The 20,104-nt window shown below is 39.0% G+C and overlaps 1 protein-coding gene across 3 annotated transcripts in view; it reads right to left on the bottom strand.

The window, feature by feature from the left end:
- Nucleotides 1-16,886, bottom strand: part of LOC115017536 (neurobeachin-like) — a 183,874-nt gene extending 166,988 nt beyond the window's left edge. For all 3 annotated transcript variants that reach the window (XM_029446066.1, XM_029446069.1, XM_029446067.1), the window contains exon 1: nt 16,614-16,886. In XM_029446066.1, coding sequence (XP_029301926.1) covers nt 16,614-16,886 — 273 coding nt within the window. The remainder of the gene's footprint in view (nt 1-16,613) is intronic.
- Nucleotides 16,887-20,104: the final 3,218 nt, after the last annotated feature.

The following is a 20,104-nucleotide window of genomic DNA, read 5'->3' as shown; positions in this document are numbered from 1 at the left end:
ATGACACGCCAAAATTAAATTTGGCTGTTGTCAGGTTTATGCGTTCTTTCAAGCCAAAGACTGTTTGTGTGGGAACAGCCTCCACTCAGTCCACTTTGTACAGTGGTGTTACGGAGTGTTCTGCACCTCCAACAACTCCAACTTACAGACAGCTAATTACATCTCCTTAGTTTCAAGAGTTGCATTTCCCACTCAAACGTTCATCGTTTTGGTAAATAATCAAATGAAAACAGTTGAAAGAAAGCTATCATGGTGGCTTTTGCCTTAAGGTATCAAACATGCAGCATTACCTATGTGTACACTGGGCACAGTTTGGGCTGATTATTCACGTTTTCATTTAAAAAAGGAGGTACAGAATTCCCTTGTGTAAGCACAAGCATTCTAAATGTTCATGTGTCCCTCAGTCAGTTAAAGTAATAAATGGGAAACTCCTGGAGGAGAGACAGAAGGGTAGGGAGGCTCTCAGATAACTGCACGTCCCATATCGTGTTTGCTTGTAAGCATGTGTGTGTTTGCACATCCTTTATGTACTGTTTTAAGATGTGTCAATGGCTTTGTGACTAACTTGCTTTGATTGTTTTATGTCAGGCAAATTTTTGCATGTGTTCTTATTAAATGTGTAATATTGTGATGTTTGGTTTTGATGGAACAATACCAATCCAAGACAGTTTTCTCCTTTGGGAGACAATAAAAAATAAACCGATTTGTTTACGCAAATGAAAAGTGGAGTGGACCTATAAATACAATTTTTATTATTATTATTATTATTATTATTATTATTATTATTATTATTATTATTATTATTATTAAGAATTGTATATAAAAGAGGTAACATTTATATGTTAAGAAAGTAACCATGACAGTCCCAGTGACTTAGATCATACAGTATCATAAAAATCAAGAAACAAAAGCATTAAACAGTTGAACCTGTTTGCTAGGTTTCAGACTTTAATGGAGCTCTGTGGATCCTCCAAACATGCTTTAAAATTGCTGCTCAGTTCACAAGTTGCCAAAAGACCAAATGTTCGGATGTTTTGCAAATATTTACTCTCAGTGACTGAAATCAACATCTTGGTTTACCAGCCAGAAAATGTTAAACTTAGCCTGCAAAAACCTGCCAAAATATCCTTTACTGTAGAAAAACATGAGAGGAAACTGTTCACCAGGCACAAAATGTAAAGACGCCAGAGAAAGAAGGAAAACGTTTGCTACCACTTAATGTTGAGCCAGTGAAGCAGACACCAAACTGACTGATACAGAGCCAAGCTTTTACCTTCCTTTGATTAGTTCAGACAACATTCTTACTAATTTACCCACTAAACAAAAACTATTAACTGACGTATGGCTCTTGTTAGGTGTTCATTTCCAGCACCGCTAGCTCAACTCCGCCATGATGGCCACACTGTCACTCATAGCTGCAGGTTTAAGACCCTCACTGAGAGAAAATCCCCCAGAGGAGGCAGAGAATGTGCCCAAACCTGCCACTGATGGACACTCGACAACAAAACAAATATATTCACATATTTTATGAAACCATAATTCAACCACCAGACCTGGTTTTATGCAACAAAACACTTGATGAAGTAACTAATTCATACAGACTTTTACATATGCTCTGACTGACAACAGAAGTGTATCGTTTCAAATGTATGCGTCAGTCCCTTTACCTCAGTCTCTTCAAGCTAGCCAGTGCCACCTTTAAAATGTGATATTCCAACTGCTGTTTTAGGACTCTACAATAACAAAAGTTGTTCCATGATCAAAGCCAGAGGATCTGTAGGAGGTTCTGAGAACAAACGAAAAGATTAGTCAGCAATGACACAGGATCACTGGGGGTTTGAGAAGTTTGGAATTTTCAAAGATTTGGTGTAGGACTTTGTTACACTTGGCAGTGCAAATTTACTTTTAAGCCTCAAGAACATTTCTGGGCCAGTAGTGACTCACTAATTTGTTCCACACATAAAGTCAAGCAGATAGGACTGTTCCGTAGAAGGGGCTCTGACTGCAGTGCAGCCAGACAGAGGGCAGGGTGGTCAGACCAACACTGGCTCCTGGGTCGACAGACCGTCATGAACATAAACTGTTTTAATAAATCTCAATCATACTGATGTTCTTTGGGACTGTCAGAAACAGACAAGCTGTAAAACTGGTCACATTTATACAGGAATGACAGCACCAGACAGCCTTTCCTTACACAGGGAAAATATAAGGACACACAGCATCCTTTGGCTATGAGTAACGGACATGGAGCAGCACGGCTGAGTGGAAACGTTAACAATGACCACTGAAGGATTGTAGCCACAGGGACACTTCCGATTGTCAGCCGTGAAGATAAACTTGGAACAATCAAATCATCGATAATGCCTACATTGTGAACATATTGTTGTTTTAAAGTGCAGGTGCAGCTGACACATGGATTTAGCTTGGCTGTCCTCTTGTGCCCCGGAGTAACAATGAGGCTGTCCTGAACTTCTCCTCACCCCATTTCCTATTCTCTATCGACTACCCTTGTGTGGTAATGCAGCGATTTCTCCAAGGTCAATAGAGACCTGCCTCAGCCATGGCTGGCTATGTGCCAATGGAAAAGAAAGCCCTTCAAAGAGTGGAGCAAAAATGACTCTTCCATTGCTCTAATCTCTATAAACAGATATCTGCATATGAATGCAGAAACTTTCAGCAACAGGACAGAAGTTTGGTATCAGAAGCGTTCTGGATTTAGTTTGTAGTTCGAGTAGGATTGACCAATCACGTTTGAGCGGACTTTGGTTTCATGTAGGTAAACAGTCTGTGTGGAGAACTAAAGAGGCGGAACTCATTGCAATCCTGGAACCCATCTGATATCGTCTGACGCCCATTTAGCTTTTTATTCTGCAAAGAGAGACCTCGGCCTTGTGTATTGATGATTGACTACAACGCTCTGTCACACTGTGCAAATGATTGCCAAACAGAATTGTTGGTTTTCGTTCTAGTCATCCAGTCTGGATGTTTTGATTTAAGCCCAGGACCCCTGCTGAATGCAATTATGGCCCTGGTAAGAGTGAAAACCAGTAGGTTTGACATGGCATATCCATGGGCTCATAATATGACTGTGAAACTAGTAAACGCTCAGACTCTCTCCAGGAACTTACAGCCCTATATTCAAATTGTGTGCAGACAAGGTTGTAAGAAAAATGACGACAGTGTGCTTTCGAGGAGGAATTAAGTCACCGCCAAAAACGTACACCTGGGGCCACACTCTTCAGTAAGCACTTTTCTTCTCTCTTGAAGAGGCATATCTGCTCTACTCGTCTGGATGTGACCTAGTCTCCTTGAAGTATTGCACATTTATCAAGCATGACTTGCTTGGTGTATCAATTTGGATATAAATATAAGTTGAGTAATGCACAAATCACAAAGACTGTAAATAAAAGAATATAACTTCCTTAGTAAAGCAGCAGGTCACACTGATCATTATGTCTATGTTTTCAACTCATTTTCTACCAGAGCCATCTATTTTTCCAGACACAAACTTGATGGTGATGACAAAAAGATAATATATAGAATATTCCCACTGTCTGGTTTGGCTCAAAGCACTTTGACTTTAAAATTAGTTTTGGGGCCAACATGCGGAGGCTAGTTTATTTCTTGATATATTTAGTAAGACAGTAAAATGTGTTGCTACAAAGTAAATGATTGTACTTTGTTTTTACTGGTTATTTAATACTTAAAAGCCAGTTGGTTTAAAAAAAACAGTTCACCGTTTTTGTTCTTTCATAAGTTATTTTTTTCATAATTTCATATGTTTTTCTGCTCCCTACTGTAGATACTGTGTGCATAGGGTAATGCTTGAGGGGAGAGATGGGATTGACAGCTGGGATACTGATATTGTGGATAGATAAAATAAAATAAAACAGCCTATAGCTATTAAAAAGCCACATACTGTATGACCATCCTGCTGAGAAATAGATATAGTCAACACAATTTATAGAAATGGGAAAATATAAGCTGTGTCAAGAGTGGGGATTTTCTGCCCAAAGCCAGGGAATATGAGATCAAGTACTCAAACATTAATCAAAGCATGTATTATCAGTCAGAAGCATGATGCCAGGATTCAGCCATCTCCACAGCCTTTCACCACTGCTAACACCCTGTATTCATAATAACAAGAAGAGTAAGACTGACACACTGTCCCAAGCTGTGTTCCATATAGGCCATCTAATTCCATGCTGAATCATCTTCAACCAAATGCCACGGCAGTAATCCTTCTCTGCTTGAGACTACGCAGCAACAGTGAGGCTCTCCAGCCAGATGTTCCTTTCAAAGCAGTCCAACTCTCACAACTAATAGCATTAGCCAGAGACACACATTTAGCATCTAGACTTTGCTTGAAATTGGGCTCCAATGTGCCCATGCGTACAACACACAGAGACTCAATTGTATCCCCAAAGCTACAAAAGAGATATGCAGTGCAGGGTGAAGCAGATAAATGTTAAGCAGCATATTTAAAAAGGTATCCAAAAGTCAAAAAATAAATCTGACTTGAAGCTAAATTGCACATAATTAATTTAGATTTTTTAAGTATATTTTTTTATGTGTGTAAACGGGTTGTGAAATTGGTTTTAACAGTGCTAAATGGCCATAGCACACTGGTCCCTATTCAAACCAAGTTAAAACAACAAAGAATAAAAAATGTTACAATAGAAGCCATCAATAGGGTAACATAAATCATAATTAAGTTTACAATCCGAGACAAAAACAACAAAGATCTGAATTGATTGCCTATATAGAACAAGCCAAGATGCCATTTCCAAATCATTTAATTAAATGAGGGAAGTAGAACATATGTAGGTGCCCATTAGCCTCTCATGAATATATGTATAAGCAACACTTCTGTGGCATTAGAATCTAAAAGTTGTGCTCCACTGATGTTTCATTCGAGACATACCTAAGTATTCAAAAGCAAACTGGTGAGAGTCCATCACAATGTTTTTCAAAAGTTAGTGCTTTGAACCAGATGGAAAAATAAGCAGACAGCAGACAAAGTATGTCCAAGTGACTAATTATAAAAAGATCCAGTTAGAACGTGGCAGGGAGGATAATGAGCCATAAAAATGGATGGTGTCTTTGTTCATTACGCTGATCCCTTAGTATTAATTGTAATCCAAACCCCTAACTCCCACTAAGCCACCCATTATTTCCCCCTTACTTCAGCTACATTAAAATCAGTGTGTGATCTAGCTCTTACAGAGTCATTCATGCTTCAATATCAGCAGGAAATAGAAACATCCCAGCTGTACTAGAGCAATAAATATAAACATCTAGGAGATTGATTACACTAACCTTTATCAAAAGCAAAGCCTTCACAGGATTGCAGGATGAGCACAGCACCCTCAGTCATCTAATGGCAACACACTGCAGGCTACAGTGTTGCAGCACTTCAAGACCAAAGGGAATGAAGTGTATGGGAAGACATAAAGTATTCGAAACAGAACCACCCCATCAACAACGACAGCCTTGTCAGGCGTAATGTCGAAATCTGTATTCACAGCACACATCATTAACTGCCTAGTGGCTCATGTGCAACAGAGAATTATAAATCTGTCACTTGCTGTAATGCAGACCTCAGATGCCTTATGATACACCAATAAAGTGGGTTACTCTTTGTATATCTTTCCATCGTTGCTAGTGACAGAAAACAAACAAAGACCATCGTTGTATTGAGAAGTCACTGTTGTATGACAGCAAACATGTATTGAAGTACCTATATTTGTTGAAGTACAGCATTCATTAACATACTTATATATACATATATTGCAGACAATGGTGACTGGTCTATTCTTTAATCACTGTCTCAGGAAAATATAACAGGAGCATAATATTTAACAGAGATACAAGTAGAAGATCAGAAACCAGTATTATTCTAATTGAATCTCAAATGGGTCAAATGTAGCTAGCCATGTATTACTTGTTATGCTGATATCCTATGCTCTAATTTATTTGTTTTTTCCCCATATCACAAAATGCGTGCACATTTTTATTTTGCTTCACTTACTTACTTTATGGTCCACACCCTTTGTAATTACAACCTGGTTACAAAAGAATAACGAAGCTGAGAAAAGGACATGATTTAAATACATTTAAATAAATCACTTTTCCCAAAGTAAAGATAAAAATAGGTGGAAAAGATGAGGTCAACTGGGGCCAACGTGAGATCGCTTAAAAGCTAATAATGTAAAGAGATGTTACGATACCATTGTTTTCCTTTACCAATACCGATTATGATACGTGAACTCGGCCATTACCGAGTAACAAGTCTGTTTTTCATAAATGTATGGATGTGATATGATTGCTATCATTGTTGTATGGGCTGGCTCAGGTTAAACCCTTTGTAAAACATGAACATATACATACAGAGAATGAATGCAATAATACTTCATTTTATTGTCTAGTTTGACAAGCTACTGAAAAAGAATCTAGGGATAAATACCAATTCTTTGAATGGAATCGTTTTCCAATTAGTAAAATAACAGCACAGTAACAGTATAAAACAGTAATGCAACAGCAGCTTGAAAACTAAATAAATGTAGGAATGAATAACAATCCTGATCGGTGCTGTGCATCTGCAACTCTTAACAGAGATGAGAAAGAAGCAAGATGGCTCACTCGTTAGCTACTTCCAATATCCATTTTGGACGCAAAAATCATTTTTTCGAGTGAGCCATCTCGCTTTTTTCTCATGTCTGTTGAGAGTTGCACATGCGCCATTCAGATAGGGCAGTATGTACCGATCAGGTAGCGAGTGACACGTGTTCTTGTTGTTCCTATGTAACGTGAATGAGCTGATAAATTATCAGGCTCCAGCATATCTTAAAGATCTCATAGTACCTTATAAACCAACTAGAGCATTGCGCTCCTAGACTGCAGGGTTACTTGTAGATCCTAGTGTCTCTAACAGTACAATGGGAGCCAGAACCTTCAGCTATCAAGCTCCTCTCCAGTGGAACCAGCTTCCAGTTTGTGTTCGGGAGGCAGACACCCTCTCCACATTTAAGAGCAGACTAAAGACTTTCCTTTTTGATAAAGCTTATAGTTAGGGCTGGCTCAGGTTTGCCTTGGATCAGCCCCTAGTTATGCTGCTATAGGCTTAGACTGCCGGGGACACCTCCCTGCTCTCTTCCTTCTCTTCCTCTCTCCTCCCCTCCCTCTCTCTTCTTCTCCCTCTCTATCTGTATGCATTTATGTAAATGTATGTTACTAACTCATCATCTGGGGTATCATCCCCGGAGTTTCTGTGTCTCATGTGGCAGGTTGCCACTGATAAAGTTATGTCAGGATCAGGAATTGTGGCTGCGCCTGCTGCCTTGGTCCTGCTGGACACTGGGAAGCCTTTTTGACATTTTCCTGGATTCATCCATACTTTCTCTTTTTCAATACAACATAATTTCTGTCAAATGTTGTATTTGTACTATGTTGTTTATCCTGTACACACAACATCTATTGTATGTCTGTCCGTCCTGGGAGAGGGATCACTCCTGTATTTCATGACTTCAGGGTTTACAAATAACTTATTGACACAGAGACAATTCAAATCACTCACACCCTATCAACCAATTACACTGTTGACTGCTTTTGGATTAATATGATTTATGTCGAACAAAGGTTTCAAGCTAGACCACATCGGATATAAGCCAAACTGTTTTCTGACAGTACAGCACATAAGCATGTTGCCTGGCTTTCATTAATATATTTTCGCTTAGATACAAATTTGACAAAGATTTCCATTTCCAAACAGAACTGTATCAGATAATGATGGTCAGGAACAGGGCCAAAGATCTTATTTGCATCTTCACGATCTAATTATCGAGTAGTCTTTGCTTTTGCTGCATCTGCACTGTGATGACCACTCTTTGCTACAGTAACTGGCTGTCACCCTGCTGCAGCTAGCAATATGACTTTGCACGTTTGCCTGATCAGGGATGCAGCTCATCACCATAGAAATGAGCATGTGTGCACAGGGCATTGTTCCTATGGGGGAGACAACGCATTAACACCCAGGCTGGGATTTGGTTGACTGCCAAAACCTTTCCACCTGGGAGTAAGCCTGATTATTCACATTGTTGCTGATGCTGATAATCCAACACACTCGTCCCTGGCAGTAAACAGTAGTGGTCAGTTACTGAGCTGCTGTTAACCAGACCTAAGTAATGCTAACAATGTGTTGTATGTAGTGCTACTCGATGGGGGTTAAGATGCTGTTGCTCTGTCAGCGGCTTTGGCATGTATGGTGTAATGTTACAATTGCACCATTCAAAAATACAGTGTGTTCAATGGTTATCTAGATCCAATGAGTGAAAGGAATTCATTCATATTTATATATACACTGTATGTTAACCACTGCTCGCACAAATTCCAGCATGTACAATGGTTTAGTTTAGGCACAGACTAATCTCTGAGGAAAGAATGGATTATATACATATTGCTTTGAACAGACTTGTAGTATGCCCTTCAGAGGTTGGCGGAGGAAGAGTGATGCCAAATTGGATAAAGCATCAATGGAATGTTATCTCAATGTAACAGAGAAATATCTTCACAGCAAAACCACAATCTTTTTATAGAAACAGGATGATATGCTTTTGGAAATGCCTTGAATTAGCCCAGCCAGGAACAAAATATAATTCAAAACCTAACAGGACTATATCTTGTTAAATAAATGGTTAAACAAATAAATATGGTAAAGTATTAAATAAATATTTCAAAAGAAAGTTGCAGCAAAATTCTGTTCATATACAGTGCTGACCTCAATGTGTTTTTGTGAGCAGACAAATCTAAATGGAGAAAGGTCACAAACGCAAACAACCTTCAGTTCAGTCTAGTGGGTGTGTATATATGAGGGTGTAAGCAAACTGTTTTGAGTGTAAGAAACAAGCACAAAGGAAGAACATTGTACGCTTATTGAGGGAATTTATCAAGCTTTCTGCCATCTCATTTCATTTCATTGTCACCTCTCTCAACATGATGTCGCAGAGCAACACATAAGAGAAAAGTCCTGAAAGACAGGGTCAGCTCGTGGTATAGGGGTCCCCACAACCAGGCATCAGTTGTGCCCCTGGTAAACATTAACACACCAAGCTGGGAGATGTATCCCAGAATGCACCCTGACACAAATGTAGGCAGCAGCCCAATAATATACCATCCGCACCTCTCTGGAGTAATACTGCCTGATCGAGTAAGAGGGAAAAGCATAACAGGATTTGAATTCGTACAGTACAGTAGTAGACGGATAATTAGCAACAGCAGTGAGTAAGAGGGTAAACTACTCCACAACAAAAAAATATTGCTGTTTCTGTATAAACAGTGTGCATTATTTAAAAAGAAATTTAAATGAAAAACCAAAATCATAAATAAGATGGACCATGGGTATCAAGACATTTTTAAAGAGCCAGCACGGACCTCATGAAAAATAGAAACATAGGAATGCAGCTGTACTTATATCAGAGAAGAAAAACAAATGGCCAGTACACAGCAAATGTTCAAAATGCAGTCCTTCACTTTGACCCTGGTTGAGAACAAGAAAATGCATATCAGCATGCTCCCTGAAACAATCAACAGTGTCAGAATCAGAATTTCAATTTTCCCTCAAATCCTAAAAAGAGTATCGTGGAGTAGATCAGAGGAAACTGCTCTTGGCAGAAATTGGATGGCTTAGTAGAGAATAAACTTTATTTTTTTATTAACAATTTTAGCATAGTGTAGCCCCCTATGATGCATGAGGTTCAAACTGGAAAACATTTTTGAAAGGCATAGTAAAGAATTCATGAAGGTGAACACTGCTGTTCCTTATGAATGTTTAGGAGTTAACTCCCATATTGAGCATGTAGTATATTGGGTTCCATCTCAGGTTCATTGCAGCGTTTATGTTTTACTTAATTGATCCATGTAGGTACATTATCTTTCATTGACTCACACTAGTACCGAGAGGTCTGAGGGCACACAGCTAGAAGAGCATCTCTGGACCTCTAGTATAGATTCGTGCTCAAGGACATTTCAGCAGGACATAAGTAGAGCTAGGGGATGAAATTTAAAAAATAGATCACGGTTCAGATCAATAACTAAGACACCGCTTTTAGAATTGCTTGGTATGATGTCCAACAAATCCAGAACCAGGTTGAAATGCCAGTAACATTCATCAAACGTAAAGTTTGTCTTTTAGTTTTTCTCAGGAAAACCTTTGAAATGCCCAATTAAAGAAAGTGTAACTCAAATATATAGAATGTCTAACGGCAATGTCATATATGCATGCAAGCAGTGGCATTAAAGAGCAAAAAACCCATTCGGTAATGTTTGAAGAGAGACATGTAAAGACAATTGGGGGGAGGGGGGGGGGGGTTTATTGTGGCATTTACAAAACTGTACAAGCGCCTAGAGGTGATATCGATCTAAGATTGATCAAACTGTGCAACTGACTCAACAGCAGCAGAGGGATGCTTACAGTGATGGCCAACCATAAGTAAAAGCCGCTTAAAACACACGCACACACGCATACGGGTGCACACACACGCGCGCACGCACACACACACACACACACACACACACACATTATGCATTTCCAGATATACTGATTGTCCCTTGACAGCAAAGGTTTTGCTCCGTTATGGTGTAACAAATTTGTATTCAACACTATGAAACAAAAGTTAATTAATTTAGGGCAGCTTTGATTCTATTTTTAATTAATTCCTTATGCATATCATGTTTTGCTACACCCAATAAACACTGTTTTAAATTGCTACAATGACCAAACATTCCTGTTAAATTGCCGGCGTGGAATACTCTTTCAATGTGGCACAATATGAACTTTAGATTGCTTCTGAAGAACGAAGACAACCGTCACAGAGCAGAAGATGGAAAGTCTTCCCTTTAGCCATCATCTAAACAAAAACATGCATTTGTGATTGGTATAAAGAGTTCCCAAACTCTTCCATTTCAACCAGATTTAAGTCCACACTGTATAAACAAAAAGGAGTGTGAAAGATGCCTGCTGGTTTTTAAAAATGGTAAAATCCCTGGAAATAAACTGCCATTAACAGAGATGAAGAGAACATCAAACACACAGAACCGCAGAACTAACTAAACAAGGTCAGACTAGAAGAAGGAAGTATCAAAGAGCAAATTTAGGAGCAAATTAAACACAACATAAGAAACCAACATATACTTAAATACTATTATTTCAATAAATAATTTATAGTAATAGTAAACAAAGAAGGATAGACCAAACTTCCAATAGAAAACCCATCCATAGAATTGGGAGCCTGACAGCAAAGGCACTTTTGGCTTTAAATGTAGACCTTGGGGAGCACCGAGCAGCACCGAGCAGTGTTAGGCAGGATTATCTAAAAGGCCACATCTGATGGGCTTTAAAAGTTCAGATGGGGCTTGACCACTGACACCATTTCTATCATTTCCCTGAAGAATCTTGAAGGTGTTATTAGAATTTGGGGGGAAAGTGCTCTTTTCAAATCTGTTTGTTTGTTTTTGTTTAGTTTTTTTAGGAACAGATTTAATCAGTGCAGAAATATGATGGAGTTGAGGCCTGAGGTCATGATGTGTTGCAAATGTACTTTTTCAGTATACTGACCCTTGATCCTGCATTGTGTATTTCCACTTCAGTTAGAAGTATCCCATCACAATGTGTGATGAATATGTAATATGACTAACAACTTGAATGTTACAGTATCCCAGATGGCAAAAACATCCATTACATGCTATTCCTCACTTTGTCGGTTAGTGTAAGAAATCATGTATGATTTGTAGAGTCATATGAAATGCCCAAGCCCTGGTTCAATTGCACAAATCTCCATTTACAAATTTGAAAAACATTAAATAAGAAATACATTACTGTGAAAATCCCCTTAATTCCCGGGTTAGTTATCACAAGTGACTATTCAGAATGTATAAGAGAGACCCTGACACTACTACTTCCAAAGATACAAATTGGAAAATGTCTCAAAGGCAAACAGCACAGCTCAAGTTCCTTTGTTACTCCGTTTAATTCCTGTGGAATTACAACAACCTTGAAGGCAGGACTCCACAACCTGTTTTACTACACATTATCTCAATTACAGATTTCCTTTCAGGCTGCCTATACTTTTTAAGATTAACAACTCGTTTACGACTCTGTAGTTTTGATAAAGGATGGTGGTACAAAACTAGCATCTGGGTGTTTAGCACATTCAACTCTCTATTGCACAAACAAAAACGTTGTATGTTCAGGTGGGGAAATGATCTTCAAATCTTATGTAATTGAATCGTTAATGTTTACAGTGAAACACTGTTTGGTGATGTGCCAAAGTCATTTTTATCTAAGCTGTTTCATCAATACTCCAAATTAATTTTCACACAGTGGATGCAGCAGTTTGGTAATTGGCTTTTTGGCTGGGAGGGGGCACCGACTGGGCCGCAACCCCCCCCCCCCCCCTCCCTCAGCGACGGGTTTAAATACACATTCTTTAATTATCGTAAGTTGGCAGAGGACAAACACTCTTTGGGCAGATCGCCTGGCCATCGTTGGGCCAACTCACTCTCACATATACCTATTAGCAATTTACAGCCCTTAATCCAGCTAACAGTATATATTTGGACTGCAGACAGTATATCCCCTAGTAAACAATTGAAACTCCACAGAAGACTAGGCGATTAGGACAGCTGCGCTCCTAGTTTTGAGTTAGCTACTGCACCATCATGCCACCGATTACTTTCAAATGATATACAAATGTAATAGAATGCAGACAGAAGATTCAAAATGAGCAAGCAAACCGCTTGTGGGATAAATGACATCGCATGTATTCTTTGTGGAGAAACTCAGTTTTACAGATCTTTTGATTAAATCAATTAGTATAATAACATAGTCGTATAAGTGTTAGTTTGACTAAGAATTTATTCAGCTTAACTATATAATTTATGCACATAAATTTCAACTTCCATACTGTAGAAACTTATCAATGCACTCCTGCAGCATAATCTTCCTCTCCATCGTTTTTGCACAGGCTCAATAGGATCCAAACATATATTTTCATCAAAATCTGTCAAATACTGCACACATTTGTAGCTTTTCTTACGCAGTCCCTTGAGACAAACTTAAGCAAATGTAGTCGCAAGCTACAAACAGAATCAGCGTACTTCCCGGGCATACAAACAAACTTTATTTTGACAGGTTGGTTAAAATATGAACGGAGCATGAGTATACAAATGGATAGTGGAGTGGACTGGATTATGTTACAGTTGTTTCTATGGGTGTTTTGATACTTTTTTCCACCATGAAAACGTTACCTCTAGAATTCATGAAACTGGTATAAAGTTCATGTTGACCACAGCTCCTGTTCTTTATGAAGAAGGAATCCTCCACTTTCAACACAGACCTTCTACAGTCTACAGGGGGGTTGATACTAAAAGATAGATTTTGGAGAATCATAAGCTTGGTGATAACTCTGACCTGACATGATGGTTAAGGGTACCAAGAGTTTATTTTATGCTTAACATCAACCAGTTGTGGACAGCACATGAGAACTCTGTTACTCGCACTTGTCAGGATCAAAATGAAGACACCCTCTGAAAGCCATTTCCTAATTCACACCTTTCTCCATTATCCATCAGATCATAGGTGACTTTGATCATGAAGGTGCAGGCTGTTGAGTAATGACACTTTCTCTTTTGTCAGAGAAGTTTATTGAATGATGGATACCAAGTGACCATTAGCAAAGTAGAAATATTCCCTCGTATTTTCACATCTTAGTGAAAGCGGTGAGTCAGCTGGACAGGTGGCAAAGGGGGTGACAACATCTCATACTCAGATTGTATGAGACAAATCCATTTTGTTTCTAACTTCATGGTTAGAAAACAACAAGCAATATTGTCATGCTTATACAAAATTGAATTAGGTGTGTGACTTATATTTACGGTCAGAGCTTGAGAGCAGCCTTAGCCGTATGGGCTGATGATTCAGCTGAAAAGACATTTCAAGCCAAGGAGGGCCCATTATTCTGTGGGTTTTAGAACATTAAAAAATGAAACTAGTTTTTGATATTAAATTATTGGGATTTTTGTTATATACATTTATGTAAACTGGTTGCCAGTCTATCTACGTCAACCCACAGACAAACTGTTCTGGATATCTCGACTTCTGCTCGTAATGCGTTTGGAAAGGCTCCAGATGCCCCTGAACAGGAATAATGCAGTGAATTAATTAGTTAATGTAATTCAGATTAGACAAAAGTCACTGGCACAGAGTGAAGTATGGACTAAGGGCTGCACAATATGAGGAAAATACGCTGTTGAATATTGTGATAACGATGTTACAACAGTGAACTAACTACAGGGACAGTCTCCCTAGAGAAACTCAGGGTTACGTGCCTTGCTCAGGGGCACAATGGTGGCAGCCCTGGTATTGAACTCAACCATCTGGTGTTGTAATTGGAAGCTGAACCACTGGACAAATAAACAAATATTAAAATGTACTCAGTTTTGCCTTTTGCTGCTTTCAGTATGCTGCTAAAATACAACAAATTGCTTGATAGGAAATCATATTTTAACATTCTTTTATTTAAAAAAAAGAATGATTGTTACATTTCAAAGTACAGTTTCTACTGATACTCTGTTTTAACTCAATAAAAACTCCATAAGTACAATATCTTGTATCTTGACATCAATATATATATAAAAAGTATGTCTTCTGAAGACGTTTTATGTTTTTTTTAATTGAGAATTACCTTTCTGATGGGTGATGCCCATTTCATACATGAAATGACATGTCTGATGTCCCATCTCTAACATCTGAGGTAGGTTTCTATGCAGGCTCTCATTCTGAGGATCAGTAATATTAGATCCATTTTTTTTGTCAAATTCCCTTATAGGCAGTTCAACAAGAGCTGCAGCTAGTTTAAAAAAAACACCTTTTCATAATAGAGGATCCTGGTCTGAACATCTAGCTACAATTTTTCCAAGATGCTTCTTGGAAAAGGAGAAAAAACATTATTTTTTCATTACTCCACAAATTGATCCAGTTACAGATGCTTTTGGATCTTCATGCCCTCTCAACACTTCTTACCGACAGGAGGGTTGTTTGCATGACAGCTTGCTCCACCCTCTTCCCTGGCTAGCATTATTCATGAGTTTTGTGATGTCGTTTTGATGAAAGGGCAGATATAATAACAATTACCGTGTCATCTGGTCCCAAGATTGCTGCATTATATGTGGTTCATTTGTATGTACATCCTTTGGGGAGAGGTTGTAGAATCCGATTGTAAATTAAATGTGTCATTCAAAAGTTTGGGACCTGTGCACAGGACGAGCAAATGGATCCGCATTGAACAGAACAAAGCAAATTTGAGAATATGTTAAACTTGATAAACAAGATGGTGCACTGTCTGGACAATAAGTGTGTTATTTTGTGTGCACATTTCCTGTCAAAACAGCATTACCAAGTGAGAAGGGGAAAGGTGTCAGAGACTCGAGCTATAGCAGTACAACTCTCATGTCTGAACATGCCAAGGGCTACAATTTGTCTTGCTCCACAAAGTGGATTTCTGTTGAGCCAGAACAGGTTGTAATTAATATCTGGTGTGCTAACAAGGGAAGGTCACCTATTGACCACCTAACAGGCTTGAGTGTGGTAGTCCTGCAGAAGGACATGAGTCCTCCACAGTCTCTTCATAACATGTTAAAACTGTACCAGTGGAGGAAACTGCCCATAATTCGCTGACCCCTGGTCAGTTCAAACTCCAAACCACCTTATGCTGACAATCATTACTTGTCACTCTCCTCTCACCTCCTCTCACTTTCCCGGCTTGTTTAAAAAAGTGAAGAAAAAAAACAAAGCTTTACACAATATTGGGTGAAAATTAATCTGAATAGAGGGTGATGACCATCATATTACCACCAATACTGACACTTAAATTAGCAGTAGGTCCCGTATACACCATCGTCTTTACCATGATCCTGAGGAGCTGCACTGTCCAAATTATCACCAAACACTGACCAGTTCTTGAACCCTCTATTTAGGGAGATTAGTAATTCTAGACGTCCAGATGACTCCCTGAAAGTAGTTATAATCTTTGGCATGATAGTGAGACCCTTAGCTCCAGGCCCCCTGAATTCTCCCACACACAGCAACGGCAGATGTCCCCGGCCTCACCTACATCACTGCATTTCATCAAAAATACAGTTTTGAAATGAATTGTGCACCAGCATGAAGTACTCACAAAACACTGCAATCCCAGCCAATGTGCACTTTACCTTCCCCGGCATCATGTGCCTCATTTACAAGCAAACACAAGGAATTTGGGACTTTTTGTTGAACTTGAAAACTGCCTTTGTATTTGTATCCCCTCATTCCTCAACCCACCCTGTCTGTGTGCATGTCTGACTTTTGAATGTTTAACTGCTGTTTACTCTCACAAATTCCTATCCCTAAAGTAGGCCTACTTATATCAGCACTACAAACAATTTAATAATCATTTGCACAGTCTCGACATTAGAATAGTATTCATTTGCCATATGTCAACATTACATTCAGTTGTTGCCACTGAATAGCATTCCTTTTCTATTAGGGATTAGGCATTAGGAGGAAAAAAACGTTTACTTACCAAATTCAGCACCGTTTCAACAATATCCCGGTTGTTAACCTCTCCAACCTGGATCAGTCCGATGACTACAGCAAATTTCATTTTGATATCCCGTATTGGAACCGATGGATTGATAATCCCAGCCGGGAACACAACTGAACCTGAGCCGGACATCATCATTGTCTCACCGGCGGCAGCAGAGACTGCAGCAGCGTGTTGCCTGTGACCTGGAGGAGGTTGACGGTCCGAGAGCGACATCGAGCCCGGCATTGTCACCGGTCTCTCGCTTGTCATTTCCACCCAAACCGGGCGGCTTCAGAAGCTGGTTACACGCTTTCTCCTTGTAATAAATCCAATCACTGCTCTGGAGCATCAAAAAGAAATGAAAGAGAAGAACACTCGCGAAGCCGCGAAAAAACAAAAACAAAACACAAACAAGAAATCACTCTCTGTCAGGTAAATCCACTCTGGGGAGTCCCGGTGTGAGAGTCCGGTGTGTTGTCGGTACCAGCCGGTTAACTGAGCATACTGACCTGCTCTGTGTGTGTGAAAGTGCCGCTTTCTTAAATGCGCGTCTCCGTGTCTGTGCTGCTGTCACTGCCATGTTGCCGCCCCCTGCCTGCGGTTCACCACGCCTGCGCTGCCTGCAATGATGGAGCTAGAGAGCTGGAGATTGACCGCGAGCAGCTCGGCCGCTTCCCCGTGTTTCCACCGGGCATGTGGGAGCACCGGAGCAGCAAAGTGCGGGGTGCTTCGTTAAGATAATACCATGGTCCACTTGGTATTAGCTTGCCAAGCAAAAAGCAGTTTAAATTGCCATCCAACTCCATTTTATAAAGTCTTTCTGTTGGTCAATTAAGCCAATCTGGTTACATTTTTACTGGTGAAAGTTAAACTAAAACGAAATTACCTGATTAATGTTTCCAAGACATGAATATATATTAGCCTATGTAAATTGAAAGTTGAAAATGCAATAAAAGTAATACAACCAATGGCTGCATAAAAAAAATCTTTCCAAAATTAGAAATGTTCATTGTCAGCTCTTACTCATAGCAGGAAACGCACAGGTGTGCACCTTAATGAATGCTTTGTTCCGGGTGGATGGCACACATATCTCGAATGATTAATATCTACAATCGGGTGTTATGCTTGAGGTGTCTCCCTATAGATCTCATGATAATATAGAACTTTTATCATGAGGGAAATTGCAAATGGACACATGCAATCCATTTAGAAATTATTTAAAAGAAAATGCATTTTACTTCATTAGGTTTTCTCAATTTGTCATCATGATGTTGAATGCCTACAACAGTGAAAAGACCTGATGCCATTTTGGTCTTTTAGAGCCACTAGCCTTTCCAAAGAATAAAATGAGACCTGAGTTTTATGGCTGTGTCAAATTGTATAACAGGGATATTAACACCTAGTCTTTCAGGCTATCGTTTTGACCACGCATGAATGCACACATGCAAACATCTGACTTGAATTATCATTATTATCCTACCATTTCTTCCTCTCTCAACTGGTTTCATTAATGTTTCAGATTCAGGTGTGTACAGTTCCTTGATTAGTCTGTGAGGCACAAAGGTGACCCTGGATAGTAATATGCAAAGCAATGCAACAAATCCTATTACAGTGAGATTAATTCCCTTGGTCAAGTTTTCTCCCATGACCCTGGTGAGTTGATAAGTGGGTCTGCTTGTTGACACATTACATTGAGCTGGTTATAATTCGTACAATGTTTAACTATTTCCCGACATCGGTGGAAATGAATGAATTGTCTGGTTTATTACTAAATATTATTTATTTTTTTTAAAGATCTTGGTTTACATCTATCACTGTTGACTATGAATGCTTCCATTTACAGCTGTGTCTTATATTAATTAAATGTTTGTTTAAAATTGAATTATTCATTTGAATGAGGTGCCAAAGCATCTATATGCATTGCATCTATGTTTTGTATTGTAAAAATGATTTGTCTTTAATGTTTTGTAAGACAATTCAGGAGTGGCTTCTGCAATATCTCCTGTGTGGCATATTTTACTTTGCCCAAAGTCATATGGAAAAAGATTTATCCATAATAATACACAATAATGACCAAAAAAAAGCCACCAGGTTCCAGTGGTTATATAAAAGAGACTGACACTGACAGCTTGGCTACAATCCTGTCCATCGTCCTGACTGACAGCCAAAAGCTGAGCTTGCATTTCATGACCTCATTAAGCTGATCTGTGTCAGCATGGCTTCAAAAGAGGTAGAAATAATGTTCAGCTGCATACAGCTGTACCTATCATGTATATTATTATGCAGCTTTAAAACTCGATTTCATTTACAGTAAAGCTAAGCAGAACAATTAGCAATATGAATATTTAACCTGCTGTGTAGGTTAAATATCGATTCATCTTGCGATGTTGGCTGTTTTTATCTAACTGTAGTCTTATTTGCTATTGTTAATGTTTTTTTCAGAGTACTATCTTTGAATTAGCAAACAGCGACATCATTTACATATTGGGTTGAACAGGGCATAATTGCTTTATAGCTACTGTGTCCTTCAGGAATTAACCATTAAAAAATGTTTATTCTGTTGTCCCAACACATCACTTTATCTAATAATGTCCTTGTAATGTCTAACTCAATCCCTCCTATCCCCTCTGTTAAGTTTCCTGGTCCCCTTTCCAATGAGAACCATAAAGCCTGCCAGTGCTGAATGGAGATTAATGGAGGGGGTTTGATTTTGCCATTCACACACTAAGAGCATATATAGGGAACTGAATCAAGACCAGATCCAGACTCAATAACCTCAATGTTCATGTAATGATCGTTTTGTAGGGTCTGCCACAGAAGCCTCTCACTGTATTCTATAATGGTTTTGGTGAATGATCTTTTCATTGACTTTCATCATGCCTGAGCTGCCACAACCTCTAACTTTATTTCCAAGATGTAATTTGATACTTTACAAAATTGATATAGATTTAGAGTGCCATCCTTTAAGACTGAAATAACTACCGTGGTTGTGTCCATTAGCACAAACACCACCCCATTAGATATCTTAGAATACATATATCTTCTCAGCGTTACTAGCTGTTGAAAATAACCGAAAATACTTGGGAAAAAAGGGGGCTTCATTTCAATAATATTGTCTAAGGGGAGAATAAAATGTGTCCACAGTTGAGATGAATATTCTGCTGATCAGAAAGGGCCACCTAGTGGACAAAGACGGCAATCAATCAGGTTTATGTGTTCAGCCCAAGTTTTTGGGAAATTGTAAAAGAAATAATTCTAAGGAGAGGCCAGACAAAATGAATTGCAGTCTCCATTGCATTTTGCTTTTGAAAAAACGGTCATGTTTGGATTTAACATGAGTTGAAAGCTCTAATAAAGTGTCCATGTAACACCATGTATGTTCTCCCATGTTTCCTTTAAATGTCCAGTAGAGGTCCCTCTCATCCCAGACCAGAGATAATTGTGTTTGTGTCAGTACAAGTCAGTGCATAGGAGTAGTAGACATGATT

The sequence above is a fragment of the Cottoperca gobio genome, chromosome 13, assembly GCF_900634415.1.
Source record: "Cottoperca gobio chromosome 13, fCotGob3.1, whole genome shotgun sequence".
NCBI lineage: Eukaryota > Metazoa > Chordata > Actinopteri > Perciformes > Bovichtidae > Cottoperca > Cottoperca gobio.
Note: the sequence above shows the minus strand (reverse complement) of the source record. Positions and strands in the feature narration are given on the sequence as shown.